Genomic DNA, 27,026 nt, shown 5'->3' with positions numbered 1-27,026 from the left:
CAGATGTGCTATGTGGCAATCAGATTTTAGAGATAATTTGTGGAATCTTCCCATGTTTGAAACGTTATTAAAAAAAAAAAAAAAAAAAAATCCAATTTGATTTTAAGAACGAACTTTCCTCTGTTATATGATATAAATTTTCATAGAATCAACTGAAAACGAAATTAAAACTAGTACTTAAAAGGAAAATCAATGTTAAGTTCTGTTTATAAACACTATATTTATATTGACAACAAGAAAAGAGCAATTTAAAACATTATAACAATTTCGTAATAAACTCGCTGCGTACATAAATACAAAACATGTCAATAAAAAATAATGTAACAGTCGCAGCGGAATTATATTTCGAAACAAAGAAGTTGTTCCTCATATAAGAATATACAAATTACACACAAAATCACAAGACTTAATACAATGACTTCACAGCACTATATACTGGCCTCCCACAAGACAAAGCAAATCACAGCCTAATAACATTTATCGTTTACTGGACATTCATACAATATAAACATTGAGATAGACTAATTGCGATTTATCCATCATGCCCTCAATTAGGACATTTAATTTCTGGTGCAATTTTCTCTTCATCATGAGCAAGATTTTGGCATGGTTTTTCTTCCTCATTACTTGAAGATGATGGTTCTTCTGATTGGGATTTCCTTTCTTCCCGAATTCGCTTCACTTTCTTCTTCAGGCGCATGAACACTATGGAAGAGAATTTGATATGGAATTATCAAATGGAATTTGATATTTTATTTTTTTTTTTTACTTAAATAAAAGACAGTGTTACCAGCTATTTTACAGCATTTACTATATACAGGGTGTTTCAAACCAACACCGATAACGTTTGGGAAATGATTCCTGACGCCAAGACAAGACAAAAAGTATAGACCAACGTGGGTGCAGAAATCCGTCATTTCGGAGGTATGGGCTGCTGAAAACATGAAAAAAAAAGGGGGGGGTTAACGGTCCATAGCTCCAACACTATGGGACCTACCGTAGTCGGGTCAAAACTTCACTTCGGAACTGGAATGTGCTCTATCCAAATATCCAAGTTTCAGAATCCTGCAGTATTTCCGCAACAATTTCTATAGAGGTAGTTGGTAAGTACTTCAAATTATATGCCTGAAGCCAAACTCCATCTATAAAAAAATATTGTTTCGTGAGTACCGTAGGATTCTGAAACATTGCATTTTTGGATAGCGCACACACTAGTTCCTACGTGAAGTCTTGACCCGACTACGGTAGGTCTAATAGTTTTGGAGCTATGGACCTGTAAAGTTCATTTCTTCGTTTTCGGCAGCCTACAACTCCGAAAGGAAGCATTTGTGCATCCAGTTTGGTCTATTCTTTTTGTCTTATCTTGCGGTGTCAGGAATCACCTCCTAAACGTTGTCGGTGTTGTTTTGAAACACCCTATATTATATATATATATATATATATATATATATATATATATATATATATATATATATATATAGTACTTCAAAATATTAACGAACATCCACCGTGAAAACTAGACTTAAGTGTACTGTTTCTTGTTTACCGCTCCTTTCAGTACGAAAACAAAATAAGACGAAGACTCACGGGTTTTACACTGAATTCGAGCCACATACGATTCTACCGGGAATGATATGACAGGGTCCTAGAATAAGGACGAGAACGATAACATATAGTCACAAGAGAGCTCAAAGCTAGTTTAGGAGCTATCTTATGACGCTGTCTTCTATTCTATGGTTCATGGAATAAAGTGATTTGACTTTTGATTACTATTTTGGTTCATTCCCATACAAGAACAAAAGAATATATACCTTTAGCGGGTAAAACTTTGTGCATGGACGTAACCGCAGTGACTATATCTGTCTAGAAGTGTATACTCTATTCTGCAACTGTACAACATCAGATTGAGAGCCACTGAATTTCCAATAGGTTCTATGTTATGAACACTACCGGTATGACGACTCAGTGTTTGAGATCCTTTCTCCACAATATTCATTTGACCAATGATTTCCAAGATTTTATTTAAGGTGAAATCTGGCATAGATAGTAATTTCTTCCATTACAGCGCAACCTGAATACGAAGGACGTCACTCAGAAATGTGCTAAATTTGCATTTGCTGGCCTACCTGCGCAGTTTTAAAATGTAATGTTGGGACGACTGACTACATTGATGCCTGAGGGTATGAAATTTGTACTTTTCAATATGTAGCTGAAAGTTTTGACGAACTGCTTCTAAAAGCTGTTACTTGATTTTACCAAATTCCATTCTTTGACATCACTACCTCACTTAAAACTTCTTTATTTCAATGATTCTATTATTAAAATACTTGTCAATCTGCTATCCTTGATCTCATGATCTTACAAAAGTGATTGAACCGCTCCGCATCGCTCTCTTCTGGTTTGAAGGATTCCATGTACTGTACTTGTAGTCACTTATCTTGAAATTATTGTCGTTAATTTGAGTTAAGTTAAATTAACGTTCGCTAATTATTATTAAAGTATCAAACCAAATCTCTACTTATCTCAAATCGAATACTATTGCTAATACATAATACTGTAGTTTATCATACAATCTTTATTCATAATTCTTTAGTAAACTCTGCCACTATAATAGAAGTTGCATTATACATACTCAATTTCGACTAAACACTTATATCTAAATTAATTTCTTCAATTTTCATCTTATGTCATCTGGCAAGTAAACAGAATCGCATATAATATACGGTGTAAGTTCCTTCATCCTCTCTGACCGACTATGATTAATTTACATTGTCTTATCTCACAACTAACTATTTATAACTTCCAAATAATTAAATGAAAGAGATATTCCATTTGTCATGATTCGACATGTTGAAATGGAAACAAATTGTAATTTATTACTGCGGAACCCAAGTAAAGAAAAATTTAAAACGCTGATATAACTTGGTTGTTCCGAAATTTATTATTTGAAGTATTCTCCAAGTTTAATTGAAAATATCGTTGTATTTAGTAAGTATATTTATGGGAAATTCTAATAAATGTTCAATTCTGAAACGAAAAATTTCCTAGTAGTAACTACAAGTAATGGTATTTAGCACACGTATCCTATATCACACACCAATGATAAGCTGATTATTTGTTAACAAATATACAGGGTGGCGAAAAAAGTCAGTTTACTCATACACAAAACTAATCCCATCAACAGTCGACTGAAGAATGACAAGTGCATTGTCGCCAAGGTCACACAACAATGTGATAAATCCTATCGTTGCAACATATCCCTTACAAGCAACGTACAGAACAAGGCAGGATCAGATCCGACTCAAACTTCGCCCAGAGGACACATAATAGAAAAGAAGAAAAAATGTCAAACCGGAGTTGCCCCCATCCAGAAACACCAGAGATATGCTCCGCAACATAACGCACCACGCTACAATATGATATAAGGTAAACGTCGCAAGATAACCATTTATGTCGAAAACGGAAAGGATGGGGAGCACAAGATTATATCAAGATATGCTATAACACTGACTTTGCAGCCATCTTGAAAGCCGCGATCCTGGATATAGCGAAAGGTATTGAAATGAGAATCAGGGTGTGTGATATGTTAATGTAAGGTAAAATGCAAAAGGAAAACCAATGATGTAACCGCGAAAAACATATGTGTAATGGTGTGGACGGGATGAAGTGTGGAAGATTCGGGCAAAACAAACGTGTATTCGAAGGACAGAATAATAGGGAAGACCCCACGACTGTGGTACGCGACAACTAACTGCAACAGCGTCTGTTTATGGAAGTGCATCCGCCTTGACACATTATGCCTTTCGAGGATATTGGGATTCCGTTTGGGACAGTGAAAACAATAGTTACAACCCGTGATACGAGTTCTCGTTTGGAGAGTACATAAACTACAAAGGATTATCTCTTATGAACAACAATTCGGCAGCTTACTCCGGAGTGTAGGAGATGTCATCTTGGATTGGTGATCAAAAGCACGACCTACCTGGGATTGAATGTTTCTTGTTCAATTTTCTTGCTGTTTCGTGTAAACAAAGGACATTTCGGCCCACGTTTGTTTAAACAATACTATCTGAAACAAAGTGTGTACGGATGAGAAAGCCCAGTCATGTTCTAGCTTACATTTGTTTTCCTTTGTGCTGTTTGCTACACGACGCGGTCCCAAACAGTCACAATGTCAGAGAAAGGCAGCGTTCTGCATTGACTCGATGAGTTCCATGAGTTGTTGCAGTCTCCCACGAGAAGGCTAGTTTACCACACAATGAAACGACTTGAATTGTGTCTACTGGTTTCGAGAGTCTCATCCACATTCACTTTTGTTACATCGTGGTTGTTCAAAATTTCCAGCATGTGTTCAGTTGCTTGTCGTTCGTCCACTGTCGGTTCTGTCGGTTGGACGTACGTTTGTTTTGGAAATACACTTTGCATCAGTAACACTACATTGAGAGGGTTCGCCATTGCAGCTCTACATTGGTGTTTGTAGATGAACGATACTGCGGATACTTTCACTACACAGAATATTGCGCGTTTTGGCTTGCATATGCCACAAACTATCACTTCTCACTGGCCGGCCCCTGCTGTCACGTTCACTTCGTTCCATATGTGCAAGTGAAACCAGTAGACACAATTCGAGTCGTCTCATTGTGTGGTAAACTAGCCTTCTAATGTGAGATTGCAACAACTCATGGAATTCATCGAGTCAATGCAGAATGCTGTCTTTCCCTGATATTGTGACTGTTTGGGACCGTCGCGAAACAGTGTAGCAAACCGCACAAAGGAAAAGAAATATTCGTAAAGAAATGTAAGCTAGAACATGGCTGGGCTTTCTAATGAAAAATGAAAATGAAATCTTTGAGTTTTACGTCCCACGGTTATGCCGGTTAGGCTAAAGGAGACGGTGATTATGAGAAATGAATGAAATGGTGGAATGAAGAAAGTGGGAGGAAACGGGAGAACCCCGAGAAAACCCACGCACACGGTGGGCTTTCTAATTCGTACACAGTTTGCTTCAGATATGTTGTTTACACAAACGTGGGCCAAAATGTCCTTTGTTTACAAGAAATAGCAAGAAAATTGAACAAGAAACATACAAAACGTTGTCTACGATTAGGCTTCAATCCCAGGTAGGTCGTGCTTTTGATAACCAATCCAAGATGACATCTCCTACACTCCGGAGCAAGCTGCCGAATTGTTGTTCATAAGAGATAATCCTTTGTAGTCGATGTACTCTCCAAACGAGAACTCGTATCACGGGTTGTAACTGTTGTTTTCACTGTCCCAAACGGAATCCCAATATCCTCGAAAGGCATAATCTGTCAAGGTGGATGCACTTCTATGCACAGACACTGTTGCAGGTAGTTGTCGCGTACCACAGTCGTGGGGTCTTCCCTATTATTCTATCCTTCGAATACACGTTTGTTTTGCTCGAGTCTTCCACACTTCGTCCCGTCCACATCATTACACATATGTTTTTCGCGGTTACATTATTGGTTTTCCTTTTGCATTTTACCTTACATTGATATATCACACACCCCGCTTCTCATGTTAATACCTTTCGCTATATCCAAGATCGCGGGTTTCAAGATGACCGCCAAGTCAGTGTTATAGCATATCAAATATCTTGATATCATTTTGGTGCTGCTCATTATTTCCGTTTTCGACATAAATGGTTATCTTGCGACGTTTACCTTATATCATATTGTAGCGTGGTGCGTTATGTTGCGGAGCATATCTCTGGTGTTTCTGGATGGGGGCAACTCCGGTTTGGCATTTTTTCTTCTTTTCTATTATGTGTCGTCTGGGCGAAGTTTGAGTCGGATCTGATCCTGTCTTGTTCTATACGTTGCTTGTTAGCACAAATTGTGATTATACAGTGAAACCTCTCTAAAGCGGACAGCCGCGGGGAATAAAAAATTGTCCGCTATAGAGAGGTGTCTACCTTAGATAGGTTTCAATATTTTCTTACGTAAATTAGTAAACAAGATAATATGTAATTAGAAAAGAAATATTTTTGCATGAATCATGTATTTATGAATTAGAGATGCAAAAAAGCCGGCTTTTTTGAATCGATGCTTTTTGCACATAAAAAGCCGTCTATTTTGAAAAAAAAAAAAAAAAAAAAAAAAAACGAGAATTTTGGAAATTTTGGCTTTTTTTCATTTTCATGATTTTTCTATTTCAATAACTTTCTTATAGCATACACTAAAGTTAAATAAGATTTCATGACCTAAATGCTATATTTCGCTCTGGAATTCACCATCATGATGGATGGAACACATATTTTATTAATTAAAGTGAACATAAAGTACGTAGTACTTGAGGGCAACTGTAGAAGATATTTAACTTTATTTTAACTTCTGAGTTATGGACATTTTTTTCTTTTCTACATCATTTCCTTTTAGTCATCCGTGTTTCATTTCCTAGAGATTAGTAGACCTACTCTAGCTTCTAGCACATAAGTTAAACTTTTGTTTTTCAATATATATGTCAGAGTGTACGTTTGTCAGTATATCTGTCAAAGCGTACTTCCACATTCTTGTTATACAGTAGCTGTGCAATGATTTAGCAATAATCTTCCAGATACAAACTTGAACACCATTTTATACAAATAATCAGTATCGGATTTAGAAAAGTGTTTTGAGAGGTGTTTCTCTGCTTAATGTTTGGTTTTTCAAAAATTTCCTAATTTTTATTTGGGAGTTTGAGCACAAGCATAACTAATATTTCGTTTTGTTTGTATATTCAGCAATAACCTTCCGGATACAACTTTGAAGATCATTTTATACTGATAATCAGTGGCGGATTTAGAAAAGTATTTTGGGAGGGGTTTTCTTAATGTTTAGTTTTTCTAAAAATACCTAATTTTTATTTGAGAAGAGCTTGAAGTTTATGAGTAAAGGCATAACAAATATTTCATTTGTTTTAGAAATTCTGTAATTTCGGGGTGCAAGCTTCACGCGTAAAACATCCCCACCCTAATTCCCTTCGCAAATCCGTCACTGCTGGTAATTAGTAATAACAACGATTTAAAAACGATAAAAAAGGAAGTCGGCCAGAACTTACATTACACGCATGTCTCTACATTCACAGATACAATTAAGAAAACCTTTTGTCAAAATGGTCGAATGCGGGGTTAAATCCCGGACTTCCCGATAGAAGCGCAAAAACTAACCACTCACTCATGGTTGTTGTGTAGTTGTGCTTAACTTAAATATATTCTCTCTCTACGGCCTATGGATTCCGAAGGTTCAAAGCTGCGTTCACAAAAGCTCTCCGCTGGCTTCAACCCTTAGCCAACTGGATCCAGTTTTTACTTTGTATTCCTACTTCTGCGACATCCATTTTAATATTGTCCTCCCATCTGCGTCTAAGTCTTCCTAATGGACGTTTTCCGATTGGATTTCCAGTCAAAACTTTGAAAGCGTTCCTCCTTCTTCCATTCTGGCTGCATGACCTGCCCACCTGAGCCTCCTAGATTTGATGACCGTAACGATGTTTGATAAACCGTATAAATTATGCAGTTCTTCGTTATGAAGTTTCCCTCATTCCCGTTCCTCTTGGGTCCGAACGGGATTTTATTCGTCTCAGGATTTTATTTTCAAATACTTTCAGTCTGCGTGCTTCCCTAAAGCGACCGTGTTTCACAACCATAAAACACAACAGGCATGATTATCGTTTTATATATTTTAAGCTTTAAATTCCTTCTCGACAGAATTCGAGACGACAAAATACTTTGAACTGAATAATGACACGAATTTCCTGATTTCAGTCGACATTTAATTTCTTTCTGGATATGATTTTGGTCTGGTGATATTGATCCCAGATATTTGAAAGTATCCACTTTGTCGAAAGTGTTATTTGATATTTTAACGCATCCATAATTTGCCATATTACGATCCCGGTGAACTTCCATGTATTTAGTTTTCTCTGCATTTACTTCTAAACCCATGTCCCTGCGAGCATTTAATAAGACCTCTGCATTTCTTTCTATTGTTCTCCTATCATCCCCTATTAAATTTACACCATTAGTATATGCCGTAACCTGGTGAATAAAATTCAGCTCAGGGCCTGGTTGCTATCTTTAATTTTCCTTATAGCGTACTCCGCAACAAAGCTGCACAATAATGGCGATAACGCATCTCCTTGTTTCAGGCCATTCTCGACGTGGAAGCTCATGGACAAGAATTTTTCTACTCGGACTTTACTTTGGGATTCATTTTTCGGTATTCCGAATTTTGTAAGAATGTTGTACAATGTTTCCCTCCTATTCGAGTCGTAAGCCTTTTTAAAACCAATAAACAGCTGGGTAATATATGCCCATTTCTTTTCGAGTATTTATCGAATAGTAAATATCTGGTCGATAGTTGATCGATTTCCCTAAATCCACACTGATAATCTCCAATAATTTCATCTGCGTATGGAATCAATCTTGTTAACAGAATGTTAAGAGAAATGCCTCGCTAATTATTACATTCAGTTTTGTCGCCTTTCTTGTGAATTGGAACAGTGATTGATTCTTTCGACTCTTCTTAAATGTATTCCATAGTTTCTTTTTTTCTTTTTCTTTCTTAAGTTTCGTAATGATATGTTGAATTCCTGTCGTTAAAAATTCAGAAATCTTCAGGACTGGGTAAACCGTGATGGTCGTTATAAGTCTAGGAAATCATACGCTCAGATGAACCATCTATTAACATATGATCCACGAACAGAAAATTCGATACTTTCCCGATTCTGAACAAGCTTAAAGAACAGTCAGTGCATTATAGAATTCGGAATTTTACCGATTTTGCAGATTCCAAGCACCTGATAGGTGGTAACATTATTACGTATGTGATCAAAGAATGAAAAATTTGTTCGAAATATTCATACAATATATGAAAGTTAAAACTTAAAAATTTCAAGAATGTACAGAATCACCCGAAACCAAGCTCTTGATGTGCAGCGTTTAAGCTTATCATATAAATGTATTTCTCTCATGCTTTATTTTTTGTTTCAAAAAGAGGGTGCGTAATATTTTGAAGTAAAAATACTACATACAATTTTGCTAGTTATTTGTGTATCTTTTTTTTAAAAAACAGTACTTATTTTTGTGTATAAGAAGTTAAAAAAATATTATATATATATATATTGGTTAATCCTTTGGAATTCATAATGTAAATATGTTAAGAATTTTAAAAAAATCTTTTCGAAATTCATGGTTGATTTTAGAGGTTCTATATTATTATCATCTACATCAACCAATAATCAAATGAGTTCTTGTGCTGTAGAGAAGCAAAAAAGTCTGCTTTATCAATTTAAAGCAAAATTTTGAAAAAAGCCCAAAATTTCCCAAGCAAAAAAGCGAAGCAGAAAAAAAACGATTTTTTTTCAAAAAGCCGTTTTTTTCCGAGCCCTTGCATCTCTATTATGAATATTACAAAAATGTTACTGAGCCTGCATTATCCTCCGCCATCCAGTGCTCTGTGTTTGAAGCACAACATGGGAATAAAATGTTCTAGTTTTCTGCACTTTACACTTATCACAACTCACTACATTTTCGGTATGTTTTAATTTGTGGGTTAATTCCAGTCCAGTGTTTTTTTAAGGCAATATGCGTACCCGTGGGCAAAAATTATCGAACTTGTCTTCTGCTTGGTTAGAGATTCCAGTGGGACAGTAGCATGACGTGTCATCCCAAACAGCGGTCAACTGTCAATCACCTTTGTGTCTGAAACAGGTTGGGTGGGAGTGGAATACAAATAAAGGACATGAGGGTGTTGTTAAACCAAGACGCTTCGTCTGGGTTGTTAAGCAGACAATTGAGGAGGCAAAATGTTGTCACAACGCTTCCTAGTGGACACATGTATGGATTACTAAAAATGAACTTTTACTATACTTTTTAACTTGTTTTAAAGAAAGTGTCCGTAATATGGAGGTAAATAATACCTATAAAAAACAGAAAAGACTGTCCGTGTCCGTACTAGAGAGTATCCGCTTTAGAGAGGTTTGCCAATATGTTTTTTTCCTATTACAGCGTTTGGGGATTACAAAATATGTCCTTTACGGGAGGTGTCCGCTTTATACAGGTGTCCGACTAAACGCTGTATAACATAAATGAGGAGCTCTTTTCTAGCTAAGCTGTTAGTGTACGCGTCTTTGGCGTGGGGGACCCGGCGGGAGCTTCTGTATAACTGCGAAGTGCTTGAGCTGCTGTAGTCTTAGTATGGGGAACATTTAATGTGTTTGATATCCTTTATTTGCTATACTGAATGACTAATGTAGCGGGCAGAAATTACTGCATAGCTCAATTGGTAAAACAACTGCCTGGGAAGAGGCTATGATTCGAGTCTCCCACCAATCCAGCATTAAATTGTATTATTCCATCGTAGGCATGACACTGTTCAGCAGAAACTCATATGGTTTGAATAAAACCAAAGGCATTCATGTCGCAGGCGAATATTCTACGATTGAACCACTCATTTCTTTATCTCACAATTGCAGTGAACAATTCTTAATAACTTACATAACATATAAGATTAGTACAAAATGATAAGTTTATATCCTTCCGTAAATTAGACAACTTTCCATAACAAACCGAAAGAAAAGTTTATGACCCGAATGCCCACTCCACCAAACTGCAGACGACTGCACACGTAACATCCAGTGGCGTCTCCAAAGTTCTATAAGAGAGGTCACATCTGCAGTGGCAGTGAAACCACATTTCAGATCATTTCGTTTCAGCACTAAGATGTAGACCTACTATTTAACGTAGAAAAGTACACGTGCTCCTACCAGCAACTGAACTCTGGTATCGAGAGAGGCACGGTAGCTCAGTGGCAGAGCACTTATCTCTGGTGCGTACGGTCCCTGGTTTGCTCACGGCAAAAGTAAATTTGTGGTGGACACCATCGTGTCCGTGGGTTTTCTCGGGGTACTCCCGTTTCCTCCCACTTCCTTATTCCACCAATTCTTCCATCATCATTAATTTGCCTTAATCATCGTCTCCCTTAGCCTAAAGGGTATAATTGCGAGACGTTAAACTGAAAGATTTTTTTGAACTCCGGTATCCCATGTCGAAGGCAAGTTTTCTAATCATATATCCAAAACGCTTGTTTGCTCTATCTTCATAATAATTTCTTACACGTATGAACGTTGTACTGAAAATCTACTGCGGAGCTCTGTTGCCCTTGAAGCAATGAGCCAGCCTTTCTCCCGAAAGAAGCACAAAAAATCCCTTCCTACGAGTCCCACCTTCCTTCATTCCATTCAGCGTGCGATCGTCACGGAACTTACTGGTTGGCTCCACTCAATTTCCTCCTCTCCCAGTCACCGCACGGATATAGAAAACGAAATATTTCGTAGTCACAAAAAATGTGTGATTACATTTTACGTAAAGTCAGGCATTTAAAGAGCTGTTCTGTGCTAGCAGCGTACACTACAAAGAACCAAGCTATATTTTTCTTCGGATTAATTGGGAAGACACATGACTATGTGACTGTATTACATAATTGCCTCTGGTAACATTCAAATTATTAAGTGAAGAGATAATGTCAAAGAACTTAATACCTAATACTTTAGACAGGAGGTAAAACTTCAATACTGCATATTTAATTTCACTATAAATGAAAATGAAATTTCTAGTTTTTACTTTCCCCTGTTTATGTCCCGTGAAAAAAAAAAAAAAAAAAAAAAACGCGGACCTCGGTGCAACAATAATTTCTAAATGAGAGTCTCAGGCTTAAAGTTTTCCATTCTATTTTGAAAATTATTGTACAAAGTTTATATTTATCAGGTAATTCAACGGAACTTCTAGATTTGGACTAGAAGTTGAGATTTATTTCGCAATTCATTTTTTTTACGTTATAGACCAAGATATGTGGATGTTAGTTAGATCAATATTAGACTCAGAGCCACAATTAGTAGGATGAGAATGTGGGAGAACTCCGAGAACATCCACGCACGTGATCTTGTCCACCACAAACTCACACGGACTGGGATAGAACTACGGATTCCTCGCAATTGATACAGTCACTCTACCAGTGAGCCACCACAGTTCTTTAATTTCACTATAGTAAAAAAGATGACACAAACTAAGTAGAGAGTATCATCAAAATTTAATACAGTACATTTAGTTTTCCTATAATGTAAAAGACTGTAAGTAATTAATTAAAGATCATAGCTGACTCGTTTATCTTTTCATCCATCCCCTTTGATTCTAACTAACGTGGAGATTAAGGCCACAGTTTCAATTCATTTCAAATATTGTTCTTAAAAAATAATATCTGAAAACTGTAAAAGATAAATGTCAATAAGAATACATACAGTGCTTACCTTTCAATGTTTGAAACAGGCCTAATTTTGTTTTATTTTTATCTCCTTGTGTTGAATGTTGCGTTTCTGGCATTCTTCGTTCTTGGAAATTTTCACCTCTGAAAATAAATAACCAATAAATAAGGCAAGGCATAAAGAAACTGAATAATATGGAGCAAAATTATTTCAAATTCAAATACATCTATTTCAATACATTTGTCTATTATTATGGTAAATATAGGCGTCTGTTAGAATGTCTCCGAATTATGTTTTTCTTTCTTGTTTATGTTTCATCCAGTCATGTTTTTTGGTAATTATTACATCGTGTCAATTATACTTTTTCTATGTACATTATCTTCGGTGTCGTTCTCTTTATTTATTGAATATACAGTCCTTTTCAAAAATCTTGGCCACCCACACTTTTTAAAAGTTCACATTCTGGCAACTGCATGTATGAAATTTTAACACTTTGGCTCAAATAAAGATTCAAATTGACCAAACCAAAATAATAATAATAAATATTTTAACGTCTCACGATATACACCGAGGCTGAGAGAGACAGTGATGATGAGACATGAATGAAATGGTGGAATGAAGAAAGTGGGAAGAAACTGAAGAACCTAGAAAAAAACTATGTAAATGGTGTTTGTCCACCACAACGTTCATCTGGCGTGAGCTGGGATCGAACCAGACTCCACGCACCAGAGGTAAACGACCTACCACTGAATTACCGCGGTCGTTGGCCAAACCCAATCCACGTTTGTTTCATTTAATTCCGACAGCACGGTAAGAGTACAGTGATCTTCGAAGAGAGGTGGGTAGTCAGTTGTTTTAAGCAAGACTGCTCATTGCACTATTTCCAGTATAGCTCAAGTCTAATTATTTCGTGTCCTATCACGGCTAACGCGAGTGTTTTCTATGCACGTGGTCTCAGGCTCGATTCCTAGTGGGGTCATTTAAATCGGATACAGATCCAACTAGTGGTTTAGATCCCACTTTATGCAGTACGTCCCGTTTTTATACAGCATTGTTACTTAAAAACGGAGGTTCAACTCCAATAATTCAATCAAATTTTACTCATAGCAAGAACTTAGCGCTCAGTCACCATGAAACTACTAAATATTAATGTAGTATTGGGAGTAGTGAAAGTTGTAACTGTTTTAGGTGTGCAGATTGAAGTGTGAACAATACAAACTGTAATTCAACTAAGACTATGCATAACCAGTTCCCTCGGATGCCGATAAAATTCTGAATTTGGAGTCGAAACACCTTGTAAAGCAGTTTTCACAGCTTCACATTATCAAATATTTTTCAACCGAAGGAATTCTGCAATGCGCGGAACAGGTGATAATCCGAGGGGTCAAGTAAGAAGAATAAGGCGAATGAGGTAAAATCTTCCTACTACACTCAATCTTTATGTGTGATGAATGCAGCATGCAGTCTAGTGTTATCATGGTGAATGATGAGCCCTTAACAATTGACGAGGGCCTGACCGCTTCGTTCGCAATGCTGCTCGCAGTCTGCCCATCTACTCACAAAAGAAGTTGGCACTAATGGCTCGATTAGACGCCAGGACCTCCCTGTGAATCATTCCTTTGACATCCCACCATACACTTAAGAACACTTTTTTGGGATGAAGTTCTGGTTCGGATGTTGGTAGCGGTAACGGGACACAGTATTCTGCAACGCTTTCATTCCGCGATATAGCTCACTTCTCATCAGTCCTGACAATGTTCAGCATCTTTTTCTTTCTTCTAACTGAGAAATGAAAACAGGTCGTGAGTCGACTCTCTCTCTGATTTGCTTTCCGCTGATGCATAACCGAGATCGAACTTAATGGTATAACCCAGCTGATGTATAACCGACGATCGAACTTAATGGTAAAACCCAGCGCTTTAAACCATCTTTGGCCGTTGTCCTGTGTACCTGAAGGATGTCCGTCATTTCGCTATGGTTGGATTTGAACTGCTTCTTATAATCTAGTCTGGACAAGATCACCGAAAACACCATTGAATGTACAAGCCGTAGTTGATCTTAATAACTTGTGTCTCTGCTACTGAATTTTAGAAACCATCGAACATATTTACTATCAACTACATTTCTCCCATACACTTACCAAACATCTGGGCCGACTGCAACCGCAGTATTTGAACTAAAACAGTAAAGTTTCTTATGTGTTCCTTCTCACCCACATGCTACTTTAAGAGCTCCCCATTCACACTCACTGTTTACCCACCAATTCACACACTAACAGCGTCATCTGTGAAATCGGTACTCAGCAAACAGTGACTGTCAAAAACGAATAGAACTTTGCACGTACTCAATAGTTAACAGAAACGTAAAGAAGCTTTATTACGTAAATAAATGTTGAAGTTCACAAATCAATGATTTGTAAATTTTATCGTTTTAACAGAAAATTAAGTGCAATTTCACTTTGACATATCTAGTTATACAGCTTCTCAAGTCTGAAGACTGGTATCCTTCGAAAGATACATATTTCTGAGAAATGAATTGAAATTGGCAACTGATGTTTATTTAATTTACCTCTCCCATATTTTTTTCGTAAATCTTGAAAATAAGATTTAGAATATCTGCTTGAAGAATATGTCCAAGCAGTCCACTACTGATATTAGCAAGAGTAGATGTACCAGGAGTTCTAGACCAAGACTTTAAGTTTACGTTTCACTTTGTTAAGAGACACTTAGTTCTGAAGTTACAGCCTCAGAAAACCCTACGAGCAGTAGCTATTTCTACCAACAATTTTAGGAGTTACTACGGGACTAACTTTTTAAAATAAGAATTTCACGGATGCTTTCGACGTCAATCGTCTTTACTATTTAAAATCAAATGCCATCGCATCACATATTCTTGATCGAAGTACCAGCAGTTTATCAACAGAAATTTTAAATAGTGTTAATTAATTAAAGAGTTTTATTTTAACGACTCATATATATTAATAGATCTTTACGTCAGGCTACCTTATGATTCTATTGTTCATTCCACATAAGCTGACAGCCAATCAAAACTAACTCTCCTGTTCAAAAGAGGAGAACAAGTTATCAGGGAAGGAAATTTTATTTTAATTCATTTTATTTTTTAAGACACAGAATTTGGCAAATTAAATTTCTATCCCGTCATTGCTCTTTATTCTAGTCACTATCAACAGCTGCTACCAACATTAACTATATTTAACTTTTTACCTTTATAAAGAATACTGATTATTATTTATATATTCAAGAATTGACTTTAGTCGTCTTTTTAAATAAGAAGAATTACTACAAATAAGAAAAAAAAATTCAATGATTCTTTCTTTTGAGAATCTAGGAGGTTGCAAGAGAAACCAATCATGTTGAGACGCAAACCTTTGTATCAAATTTCAAAGAAGGTAGACTTCTACATAACTGGGTAATTGAATATATAAAGCATTAACACGTACAAAATATAGTCTGAATTTAGTGTGTAAAATAAAAAATAAAAAAGGTTTGTGTGTGTATATGTATGATTCAGCATAATTCTGGAACGTGTGGAGCAATTTCAACCGAAGTTGGTATACGTACGACTTACAATGTGGAAAAAAAAAGAAAAAATGTGGGAGTAATATATCCTTAGTACTCCTACGGGAGGAGGGGGGGGGGGGCGTTTCCTGCCTAAAAACTCAAGTTTAAACTACTGGAAAGTAAGCAACTTCAAGTACTACGGAGTTTGTGCTGAGGTTGTGGTTGCATACTTGTAAAAGATTTTCCTATATAAAAATCTTTATCTTCTACTACTATACCAGTCATTTAACACTGATTTGCTTTTGGATTTCATGTTAAAAAGAAATTATCGAATAAATACAGAGAACTCTGTCAGAATGAGTACCCTGTCAATTCCCAACTCCGGGGACGTTTGCTAATCCAACATTATCTCACAACCTCCGACTATAAAATTAATGACAAATATTTACAAATAAATTTACAATTATACTGAAAGACGGCTACTCATCTCTCCAATATAGATTTTACAGTGTTCTAAAAATTGTAGTGCTATTATAAAAGTTATAACTAATTCTTTAGACATATTCCGATACATTCTATATCTTCGTGTGCGGTGAGACTAATGGTGGACAGAGGAAAACCAAAATTCATCTTTATCAAACCTCGTGTGAGCGTGATAAGGATAAAACTTATTTCGATTAACTATTAGCATCTCTGAAATAAATGACAGTCCTGTCCTTTTTTTTTCTTTCTTACCAGCGATACTACCATGCTGGATACCGTAACTGTAATGAAATTCGAAGCTTGCAGCTCATGCTATAGGCAAACGTAAGAGGCCCATTTAGGTACGATGGACACTAAGCCTTCCTCAGTGAGATGTACAATAAACTTCTATATGTAAGGACACTGATAAACTATTAATACACAAGGAAGCAATTTGTAAATAATATATTTAAAAAAAAAATCCAAAATCAACTGACTTATCTTAATTTTGGAAGCTTATCTGGGAAGGTTTTTAATTGTCAAAACGTCTAAGGATTATTAAATACGCCACAGACATACATAGAAAAAATAGATCTCAGATTTAATATATATACTAGCAGAACTTCCAATAAAGACCACACACTGTTTTGTGTAACTGAAGATAGGATTGTTCAGTTAAGCAGAATTCGAATCCGTCCGGCCTCATTGTAAGCCTATTTTGCTCTATTTGCTTAGATTTAACGTTAATCGTAAATCCAATATAATTATATTATATATTCCTTTTTTCTTTCTTTTTTCATTTCTAACATAAAATGTAAACCTTACTGCTAACAAACTATGTATTTTAGTAAGAACTGCTTACCTGTAACATGAGCAAGTTGTTAATATTCGTTGAAATATTACGAACTTCAAAATTTTAGCAGCTATCTGAATTTGAATGGTATTTTATTAGGCCAATTTTGATATAAACTTTTCCAATACAGAACTTTACTCAATTTACAATAAGCGAGTTGTTCTTTTTATCTGGTAGGTTGGGGATTTGTTCTGAAGGCTTGTTCTCATCTCTGTTCTGAATTTTCGAAACAATTAGAGACACAGCTTCTGCTGGTATACCATCTGCTTTCTTCCGTACTCTGCAAAGCACATACAAGGGACGTTCAAAAATCGCTAATATATATCTATTTACGTATTTTTTCTTTCTTTCTTTTTCTTTTTTTTTTTTTAAGATTCCATGTTGAATTCTTTCCATTTTTTTCTTTCAGGTACGGAAGGTACAAAAACTGGAGACATTTTAGTGTAATAATCTCGAATAGAAGAATCGAAAAATACTTAGCACTTCGATGGAACAGAAAAACATGGAATTGTACAGTATAACCCAGAGTTTACGTTTCCGTATTTAACGAAAGATTAATTTGGTCTCGAACGCTATAAATACAATTAAATCTGTATTTAAGGAAACCCATATTAGTACATCTCTCACACTTAACAAGAAAAAATTCGGAAGAAATATCATTAGTAATGTAGAAAGAACTGAATACAGAAGATTGTTCGCTGTATATCCGACTATTTTCGAGTCGATGCTGACACCTGGCGTATCATGCTGGAACTATGGGTTTGCTGGCGGGAGCAGTGTTGTGCCTGACCTTGTAGTTGCGTAAGTGTTATCAAATGGTACCGAAAATCAACGTCGGGAGGATGGGTTAACACTCAAAGTGACTACTGCGAAAGCTATTGTGGCTCGTTACATACAACAGGCTCCCCCTGCGAAACATTCGTCCACGAAAGCCATCAGGAGAAGGGATGCAAAGTGACACCCATAATGCTAAGGGGGATCCGTCGATTGGCGTGCCAAGAAGATCTCTCGATTCAACGTCATAGGGTCACAGATTCCACCCCGCACCGTCAAATGTGTACAAAACAATTCGCAAGCGTTTCAGGTTGAAATGTGTGCGGAAGGCCCGTGTACACCACCTGCTATCGCATCACACTGCCGAACGTAAGACGAACTGCAGGAAACTGATGAAAATTACTTGGCGAGTTCCAAGTGGAAGAAAGCTGTCTCAATGCATGAATCATATGTCCATCTCACTGCTGGTGGTCACTTTCGAGCGATCACATACCGTGACATTGACGGCAAAGGGCACACAACTTCGTAAGTGCAGAGAAAGTTTCCCTAGTGGCTTTGTGGTTGTTATGGGATTCGGATATCAGGGTAAGTTGCTGATATGCAAGGTAGACAAAAACATGAAGGTGAATGCAAGATACTTTCAAGAATCTATTCTGACACCTATCTATCGGAGAGACTCCACAATTGTATGGAACGAATGCGAACCAGGTGATGATCCACACGGACAAGGCTGCGAGTTACACTGCCAGAACATCACTACGTTTTTATCAAGAAATAGCAGAGGAATTAGAAATTCCTGTCATTCCGTTTGAAAACATCTCGATGAAGCCCAGATGTCAGTCCAATAGATTTTTGCGCATTTGGACTGTTGAAAGGACGTCTTCAACATCGCCGCTCGCGCACCCTGGATGGTCCATGAAAAGCTTGCAGCAATGGAAACTGCGATGCCGTATGATAGTCTACAATGCTGGGGGTTCAACAGAACATGATCGGTGGTAGCGGCGCGGTATCTCTTAAGGTGAGTACCCGTCAATAATGGTTGGATATAAAGCAAACAATCTTCTGTATACGTATATCACTTACAGAACGCCATGTTTTGTTTGTGCAAAATTTGTCTTCTTTGTGCTTGTGTTTCTTTTCATGTTAGTGATTAAATATTACATTAATTGAATATGTTACTAGGATTCTCTACATGTAAAATCTAGATGAGTCATATTTCTATTACTCTCCTCAGCTCAGAAATGTTAACGTCAGTAATACTTTCTCTTCGCGTTTTTGTAAGTTTTTACTTTGATATGTTTGATTTCAGTACGGTACTTTTAGGTTTTGGAAAAATGAAAAACACTGATAGTGTACATATTGTTAAAAACAATAGGTTAGATTCAGTGGTTTGTCATTTAACAACCTATCTGAAGCAAGGTGTTTTATATGTTTATTTAAATATGTTAATTTTGTATCCTTTTAAATGAAGAATTCTTAAGAGCGCAAATTAAAATCTGCGGTTTAAAAGACTCAAAATCTGTTAAACTATTAAAATCTCATATTATACAGGGTCGTATCCAGAAGTAGTAGGACTGATTTTTTCCCGCGCGCGCGGAGCAATATAGGGGGGCTGCAAGGCCGACTGTTATGGAGGGGAGCCTTGGGAACAGGTGTCGACCGGCGGCAGTCGCCTGCGTGCGTTAGTTGAGTGTGAACCACTGTGATAGGGACTTCCTGTTGTGACGCCTCATCGTCAGTTGCGATGGAGCGAAATTTGGAGCAGCGGTGCGCCATTAAGTTTTGCGTCAAACTGGGAAAATCAGTGACCGAAACCAACGACATGCTTACGCAGGCCTACAAGGAGGATACCATGAGCCGCACAATCACCCCGTACAAAGAAGGCCAGAATGTCGAAATCGAAAGTGAAATTGATGTTGATTGGATTTTTTGACCGTCGTGGCATTGTCCATATGGAGTTTGTACGTCCTGGACAGAGTGTAAATGCAAGATTTTACGTGGAAGTGCTCACACGGCTGCGAAATCGGATCACACGCGTGCGACCAGACCTGGTGGGGAAATGGAAGCTCCACCATGTCAACGCGCCGTGCCACGGCGCGTGGATTGTGAGGGATCTCCTGATCAAATTCGGCGTTTCCACGTTGTCTTACCTCCCCCCTACAGCCCTGATGTGGCACCGCCGGACTTCTTCATGTTCCCCCGTACCAAAGGGCAGCTCAAGGGGCATCGTTTCGACTCGGTGGAGCGGTCCAAGCGGGGACGACGAGAGCGCTGAACGGCATCTCGGAGGACGATTTCCAGATGGCCTTCGCGACCTGGAAGGCTCGCTACCAGAAGTATGTGAATGCCAAGGGGCCTATTTTGAAGAGTATGAAGTCGATGTACCAAAATGTTCAATAATTATTAAAAAAAAAAGTCCTGCTACTTCTGGATACGACCGTGTATATTTTAATGAATTTTTTTCTTATAAGCGTCTTTCTATATATATACACACATCAAACCCCTGTTTAGTTCAAACCCTCATTTAAAATAGAAAGAAAACAATTCCGAAGCAATTAATCAAATAGAGGTTATACTGTACAGAGAAAACCAACTTAACATGAAGGATGCATCGAAAGCAGTACAGGGAAGACTCACTGTTTGTTGTAAGAGCTTGTTGTGCAAAAGAACTCTAAATGTATCAGACACACGAAGAAGAAAATTTGAGGCGTTCACAGTCACAAAAAAACGCATATCATATTTAGAGACGACAAACGCAACAGAGAAGGGAAAACCGGTACTTTCGCAACAACAGATAAGAGACAAAACATGACTTGAATTCGCTTCATCATTGAGACTAAATTGACACATACCTGAAAGTAAAAGAGAGAACGGGATGTCAAAGATTAACAGCAAAGTATTATTTGGAGACTATTAAGAAAGCATTTATAGACATCAAATTTAATATTTCCGACATTCAGTAGAGGAGAGATGACGATTTTACATAAGTATGGTTCATGAAGTTCTTGGGCGATGTAGGAAATTTAACCATAGTTTGAACTAAACGTAGTAGTAATATAGTTTATATTGACTATAATGTCTATTTCGTATGAGACTTAATAGTTAAATTTATATTGCTTCATTATCATTGCTAAAGTATAGACAAGATTGTCTACTCGGTTTACAGACGTGCTAGTATAATTTTAATGGCACTGTGTAATATTTGGTCAAAGATTTTGGTGAATTGTAATAAATAAGATTGGTAAATCTAATAAATAAGATAACAGATTTTGTGTATATGAACTTCTTACTCCTTCAAGTGATTAAGGATTCTCTAAAGAATTTTACGATAGTGGTGACCATGGTGGAAAGACTACAAGGTGGTTGCATGCGCATGTCGCCTGGAGCGCTGTCGTGGCTGTGACGTCATCTGGTTTGCAAGAGACAACAGGAAAAGTCGCGGCTTTAAGTGACAAGTGGAAATTCTTTGTTAGTTTGTTCTTTTAAATGATATCGAGAATGCCTAACTGTGCAGTGTACGGCTGTAGTAATTATTACAGAAAAACCCAGGGAACTAATATAAAATATTTTAGATTTCCTCAAAAAGAGGGGGAATGTCTCCAGAAATGGATTTTTAGCTTGCATGCGACAAGACAAAATAAACCTAAAATATGGTAAGTTTTACATAAAAGTAATAAATAAATGCAATGTTAAATGAAATTATAAAAAAAGCTATTTCATTATGTAGCTTGTGTTGATTCTGCATACAAAAATCCAATAGTACAATTTAAAAAGACGAACTTTGAGGCAAGACCCGGATTCGAAATTATGAGGGAGGGGAACCGACAGAGGTAATCATTTCTATCATCATTTCCTTCTACATAAGATATTGAGACAAAATTTTCCCCACAGAGGCAGGCATGTAACTCGAGAAGGGAGGCACGATGATCTAGGAGGCTTACCTCCCTCGAGTTACGCAAATGAAGAGCATTGAACGCGTTAAAGTAGTTCAGATTCTATTTCATTCTGGAGGTTTGCATTCCCTGTAGCCTAGCCTCGGTGCTAAAGCGGAACGTTGCACTTCAAATTAACTAACGAATGGAAGGTTCGTAATAACGATTAACGGTTACAAAGATATATAACAATGTATTAGATCAAGAGAATAAAGTCCACCTACCATGTCAGGGCGACATTGTCGGAACATTTTTACACTCAGATTTTGAAATTTTTGTTCATTTTAGCTTCCCCCCCCAGAATTACAAAATTAAGAATGACTGCAGTAAACTTTAAAATATGGTAGATTCTCAACCAATCAAGAAAGCACGGTGGCTCAGTGGCAGAAGGCTCTCCTCTGGTGCAAGGGATACTGGTTCGCTTCTCGATCAAGTGTTTGTGGTGGACAACATTGTGTTCTTGAGTTTCTCGGGGTACTCTCGCAGTCTCATTGCACCAAATTCCACATAATCATTCACTTGTACTTATGTTTTGTCTTCTTTTGTCCACGGGACAGAAAAGAGAAAACTTATGAAAAAAATTTAAAAAAATATGTAATTTTATGGTTTATATGTTTTCTAGTCTAGCTGTAACACCCCTACATCGTCTTCACCTACGCCTAGTACTTTGTTTCTTGCTTGAAATAGTCAAGTTGCAATTTCTTTGTTTGAGGTGCTTTGTATATACAAATTTATTTCTATATATACACAATAGTATATGTAACGTTTTATTTCGTACAAATGTTTAATAATACAGTTTGTTATGGCGTAAATTTTGACACTAATATTCAGAGAACTCAGTTTCACCAAACCTTTTGTTTAAATACAAATTCTATAAATAAGCGATCAGCGATTTCAAATAAGATTTTTTGATAATCAGCGATTGATTTTTTTATAGATCAAAAATAAAAACGATGTTTAAAATATTAAATACGTGCGCCCCTGCTCAATAAAGTTTTTAACCTCCCCTGAGATGCTGACGAAACTTACGTGGGAGCAGCCTCTTTAACAGGAGCGTCATTTCAGATTTTGCTTGGGGTGGCAAGACCCCTTGGTATTAGTAAAATTTCGCGTTTTTCACTGATTTACTACTATTCTATTGATAAAATCTATATACATCTCAAACTCAGGGGGGGGGGCAAATGCCCCTCCCTGCCCCCCCTAAATGACGCCCCTGTTCTTTAAAAAAAAAACTGTCCAAGCATAACGAAAATACACGTACGTGCCTTTCTGTTTACGAAAACCATGAATTCTCCCTTGAAATATTCTCAAAATTTATATGGGGTCATCAGTAAAGAATTCTCTTTCAAGCAAAATAATAATAATAGTAAATCAATACCGATCAATGTATTACGAAAATATACTTGAGCATACATAAATATATAATAATGAAATGCATTAACGACACACTGTGTTATAGATAATTCAGGCCTATACATACTCGAGTGTATTACTTCAGATGTGTAAAAAAGAAAAAAAGAAAAGAAAGAAAAAGCAGAAAATGTAGCGAGTAATATTGGCTTGCTCGTTGAAATCACTATAAATAGAAGAGAGGTTTGCGTGTAAGATACCAGCAAGCAAGCGCTTGTTAAAAGTTTATCTGACTCTCGCTGGCCACGTCTGCGACCAAAATGACGTCATGCGCCAGAGCGACAAGAATGTAGCAGTGCAATGCATTCACCTTGTAGTCTTTCCACCATGGTGGTGACGATACATCAGTCACTTATTCGGAGCCTTTCGATCGACGTACTGACATCTGCCATCACGTACTACATCAAACGCTACGATCATTTTTGTGTGCCAAGTTTATGATCTTCGGAAGAATTTAGCCAGCTTAAAGTTAGTATCCGGATTAAAACTCGCAGTACAGTATATTAAATCTTGGTATACTATTTCAATATATTAACTACAGGGTACAATAATGTAAGTTCCATCTACTTCGCCAGCATTATGGTAAAATATTTAACAAACTTTGCAACCGAAACAAGTCAATCGTTATGCTTTTGGCTTGAATTTATTGGAATTTGGTAGATCAGATACTTGTAAGCATTCAAATCGATGACCAAAGAATGCGTTTGCTTACAGAGTCAAATCTTGACTTAAATGAAACAATAAATATTGAAAATCAACTTGAGTATTAGATCGTATTTTTAAGTTTTATATATAAACTGACTATATATATATATATATATATATTAACGTTCCACGGTTATGCCCCAAAGCTAAGATTAGTTGGTTGATTTGGAGTTTAGCGTCCCGTTCAGTATCGAGACTATATGAGACGTGAGCCTACAGCATAACGCAGAGTCCGAACCACATGAGTTAGTTTCTACCAGGAATCGAACCTAGATCTCCAGTGTCAAAGGTACGTATGCTAACCATACAGTCACAAGGGAATTCCCGTACTGACCGTAGTGCCCACTTCGTACGGAGCTTTATAGTTAAAACTATACAACTGTTTCATTAATCATGACTGTTAATTTAGAGAAAAGATTGTTCAATGACTTTATAGAAGTGAAAGTCATTATAATTATAACGCTGTACATTGTTGAGAGCATTACAGAACTGTGATATTTAAAATCCGTAAAAGTCTGAAAATAACTGTATTAGTTACTGGTGTGTGTAAATGAACCTCTCATTCCTTGGTATGTCTAAGTATCCTCTAAAGGAATTTTACAAGAGTGACGGACATAAGAATATAGGATATTATTACTAATACGTTTCAGTATGGGCTTCTCTACAGGCGGTATGTAGTTCACTTTAATTATTTTTCTGAATAATTTTGGTACTTAAAAGTTATTTGATCTTCTAATCTTTTGTAAACTGCGATACTCGTCACCATGCCTAACAGAACATCTTATGTTTACTACGCATTATACCGCTTAGTTTGGGCTATTCTACCAAATAGTGATTACAGTGTAGCCATTTGACATTCGTCAATTGTCTAGCAACAATTAGTCGGGTTTGAGATATCTGATGCAAATGGGAAGTGAGGGGTACCGCGCAGTTCATAGAAGACAAGATCGTGGGAACAAGATCATGTAACTACGTACACACTTTTGTATACATAAGCAGGTTTCATTAGGTTTTCTTCAGTTGCAGCTCTTGAGGAAAGTCATCTTGAAAAAAAAGTACATTTTATCATTACAACTAGGGGAATTAGTAAAAGCTGTGTCGCTACAATCTGTATGCAAGAAGTAATATATTTTAAATTTCTTCCTTTAGCTTATAGCATTTTTTATTTTTCTTTTATATAGTTTATCGATGTAACTTGCCTCAAAAGCCGCCACCGATTTCCTTAAAATATTGAAGTTTGTTTCATTGATTAAGTCTTCTTGTGTCAAGAAATTCGATTTCCGTGTAACAAGTTATCCATATTAGTGTACACTACTTTTGCCAACACGAATTCCTTACAGCTGTAACTTCATAACAAAGTGTCTCTTAAACAAATCCATGATAAGCTATTTTATTTTTTCTCGTGGCATGAATTATCTTCCAAGGTCTTTGCTGAACTCTTTGAATAGAAGTCTTGTTGTAGTTTAGTACAAGAAAATTAAACGAAGGCTTAAGTTTAAGACCTATGTACCTACCTCTAGGAATTATGTATATATACATTTGTGTACAAAACTTGAGGACACCTTAGATTTTTAAACTATAGGTTTTAATGTAAGTTTAAATAAAGTAAATGTTTAGGTATAGAAATTTTAGTGTTCATTTCAAGAGAAAAGATGAAAACTCGTGGTTATAAGCTGTCTACTAGCCTGGAATCAACATACGACTTGAAGCATAAGGTGAACCTTTACTACTAAGTCACAGAAGTTTCTCTCTCTTTAGCACAGAAAATGCGTATGTTACAAGGAGAATAAAAATAGGTCGGAAAGTGGAAGAAATGAGGAGGTCACAAAAAGCAAATATGAAATGAAATTAAATCTCTAGTTTAATACGAGTAACTTTGGTACGAGAATGTTCATCTAGTACATACATTTTCTTCCCGTTTTTCTTATATGCTAATAATGTGATTTGTTTCTTTTCGATAACAAACTAAAAGAACTATAGGAAATAGTAAACAATAAGAAAAGTAAAGGACAAAGTTATTATCGACACTGTTAGCTTCCACATAATTTATATAATTAAAGAAAGAAAGGGGAAAATAAACAAATAAATAAAAACATCACGGAAGGGTAAATGTAAAAACTCAAGACGAAGATCTTCTTTATTCAAGGTACGACATCTACGGCAGTCACTTACCATGCTACATTAGTTACGAAGATAAATCGTCACAGTTACCACCATGACGACACCAGTACTAGTAAATGACGACACCAGTATTAGTAAAACTGAATCGTTTGTAAATATGAATAATGCGATTAGCATGCACACGCACACGTAGGACTATCAAATAGTGAAATCTCTCGTTTAATTATAATATTGTTTGGTTTAAAGTCTCTTTCCACCATCAAGACTAAATCAGACATGAAACAAGTCTTATGTTGTGAATCTTGAACATGTACAGTCGTTAAAAATACCTTGAACACTGACCCCTCCTTTTCAAAGTTTCCTACTTATATTCATTGCAAAAAAGTTATTTGAAGAACAAAAAATAAGGCCACGTTTGCTTCAGTTATATTTAAAGATATACATATATACAATAAAAGAAGAAATAAGTGCATTTAACCGGGAGTCGAATCAAGAACTCCTGTACCAAAGGCAAGAATATTAATAATTTTAGAACGGAGTTAGATGATACAAGAGTATGTTTCACGTCGTAGAAATTTCACTTACTTCATAAATGCTGGAACTACAAAAAGAAAATATTTACAACTTAGAGATTCAAATCAATGCCAATTAAATGAGTATTTGTGATACAAGAAATCACAAAGATTCAGATTCTGTGGGTTCAAATCTTATACGGACTCAGGTCAACGTCGACGTTACACTCTATACAAAGAAACGAGTATTTGTGTTAGTATATTTTCATCCCGGGCATGACGAAATGGGCTAGGAGTGCGATTGATATAATAAGCTCTGTAATATAAGGCTATCATGATGTACTTACATGCGACTTATCACATATAACTAAGTCCATAGTTTTATTTCTATTCCTGCAAAATTACACGGCGATTACCTTCGGTCCAAAAATTTAGTTTTAAGACTTTTATTAATTAACAATCGTAAGATGAAAAA

The 27,026-nt window shown here is 36.5% G+C and overlaps 1 protein-coding gene across 3 annotated transcripts in view; it reads right to left on the bottom strand.

Annotated features, from left to right (window-relative positions):
• Positions 1-200: 200 nt before the first annotated feature.
• The window catches only part of LOC145678577 (uncharacterized), a 74,928-nt gene continuing 48,102 nt past the window's right edge, over positions 201-27,026 (bottom strand). For 2 of the 3 annotated variants that reach the window (XM_081748888.1, XM_081748889.1), the window contains 2 exons: positions 12,307-12,404; positions 201-705 (listed from right to left, as the gene is read on the bottom strand). In XM_081748888.1, coding sequence (XP_081605014.1) covers positions 548-705; positions 12,307-12,404 — 256 coding nt within the window. In that variant the 3' untranslated portion in view covers positions 201-547. Of the gene's footprint in view, positions 706-12,306; positions 12,405-17,106; positions 17,378-27,026 lie in introns of all 3 variants that reach the window. The other variant, XR_014130407.1, reaches the window with a different exon arrangement.

The sequence above is a fragment of the Thermobia domestica genome, chromosome 2 (genome assembly GCF_964235325.1).
Source record: "Thermobia domestica chromosome 2, izTheDome1.hap1.1, whole genome shotgun sequence".
Lineage (NCBI taxonomy): Eukaryota > Metazoa > Arthropoda > Insecta > Zygentoma > Lepismatidae > Thermobia > Thermobia domestica.
The sequence above is the reverse complement of the archived record's forward strand: the minus strand, read 5'-3'. Positions and strand labels throughout refer to the sequence as shown.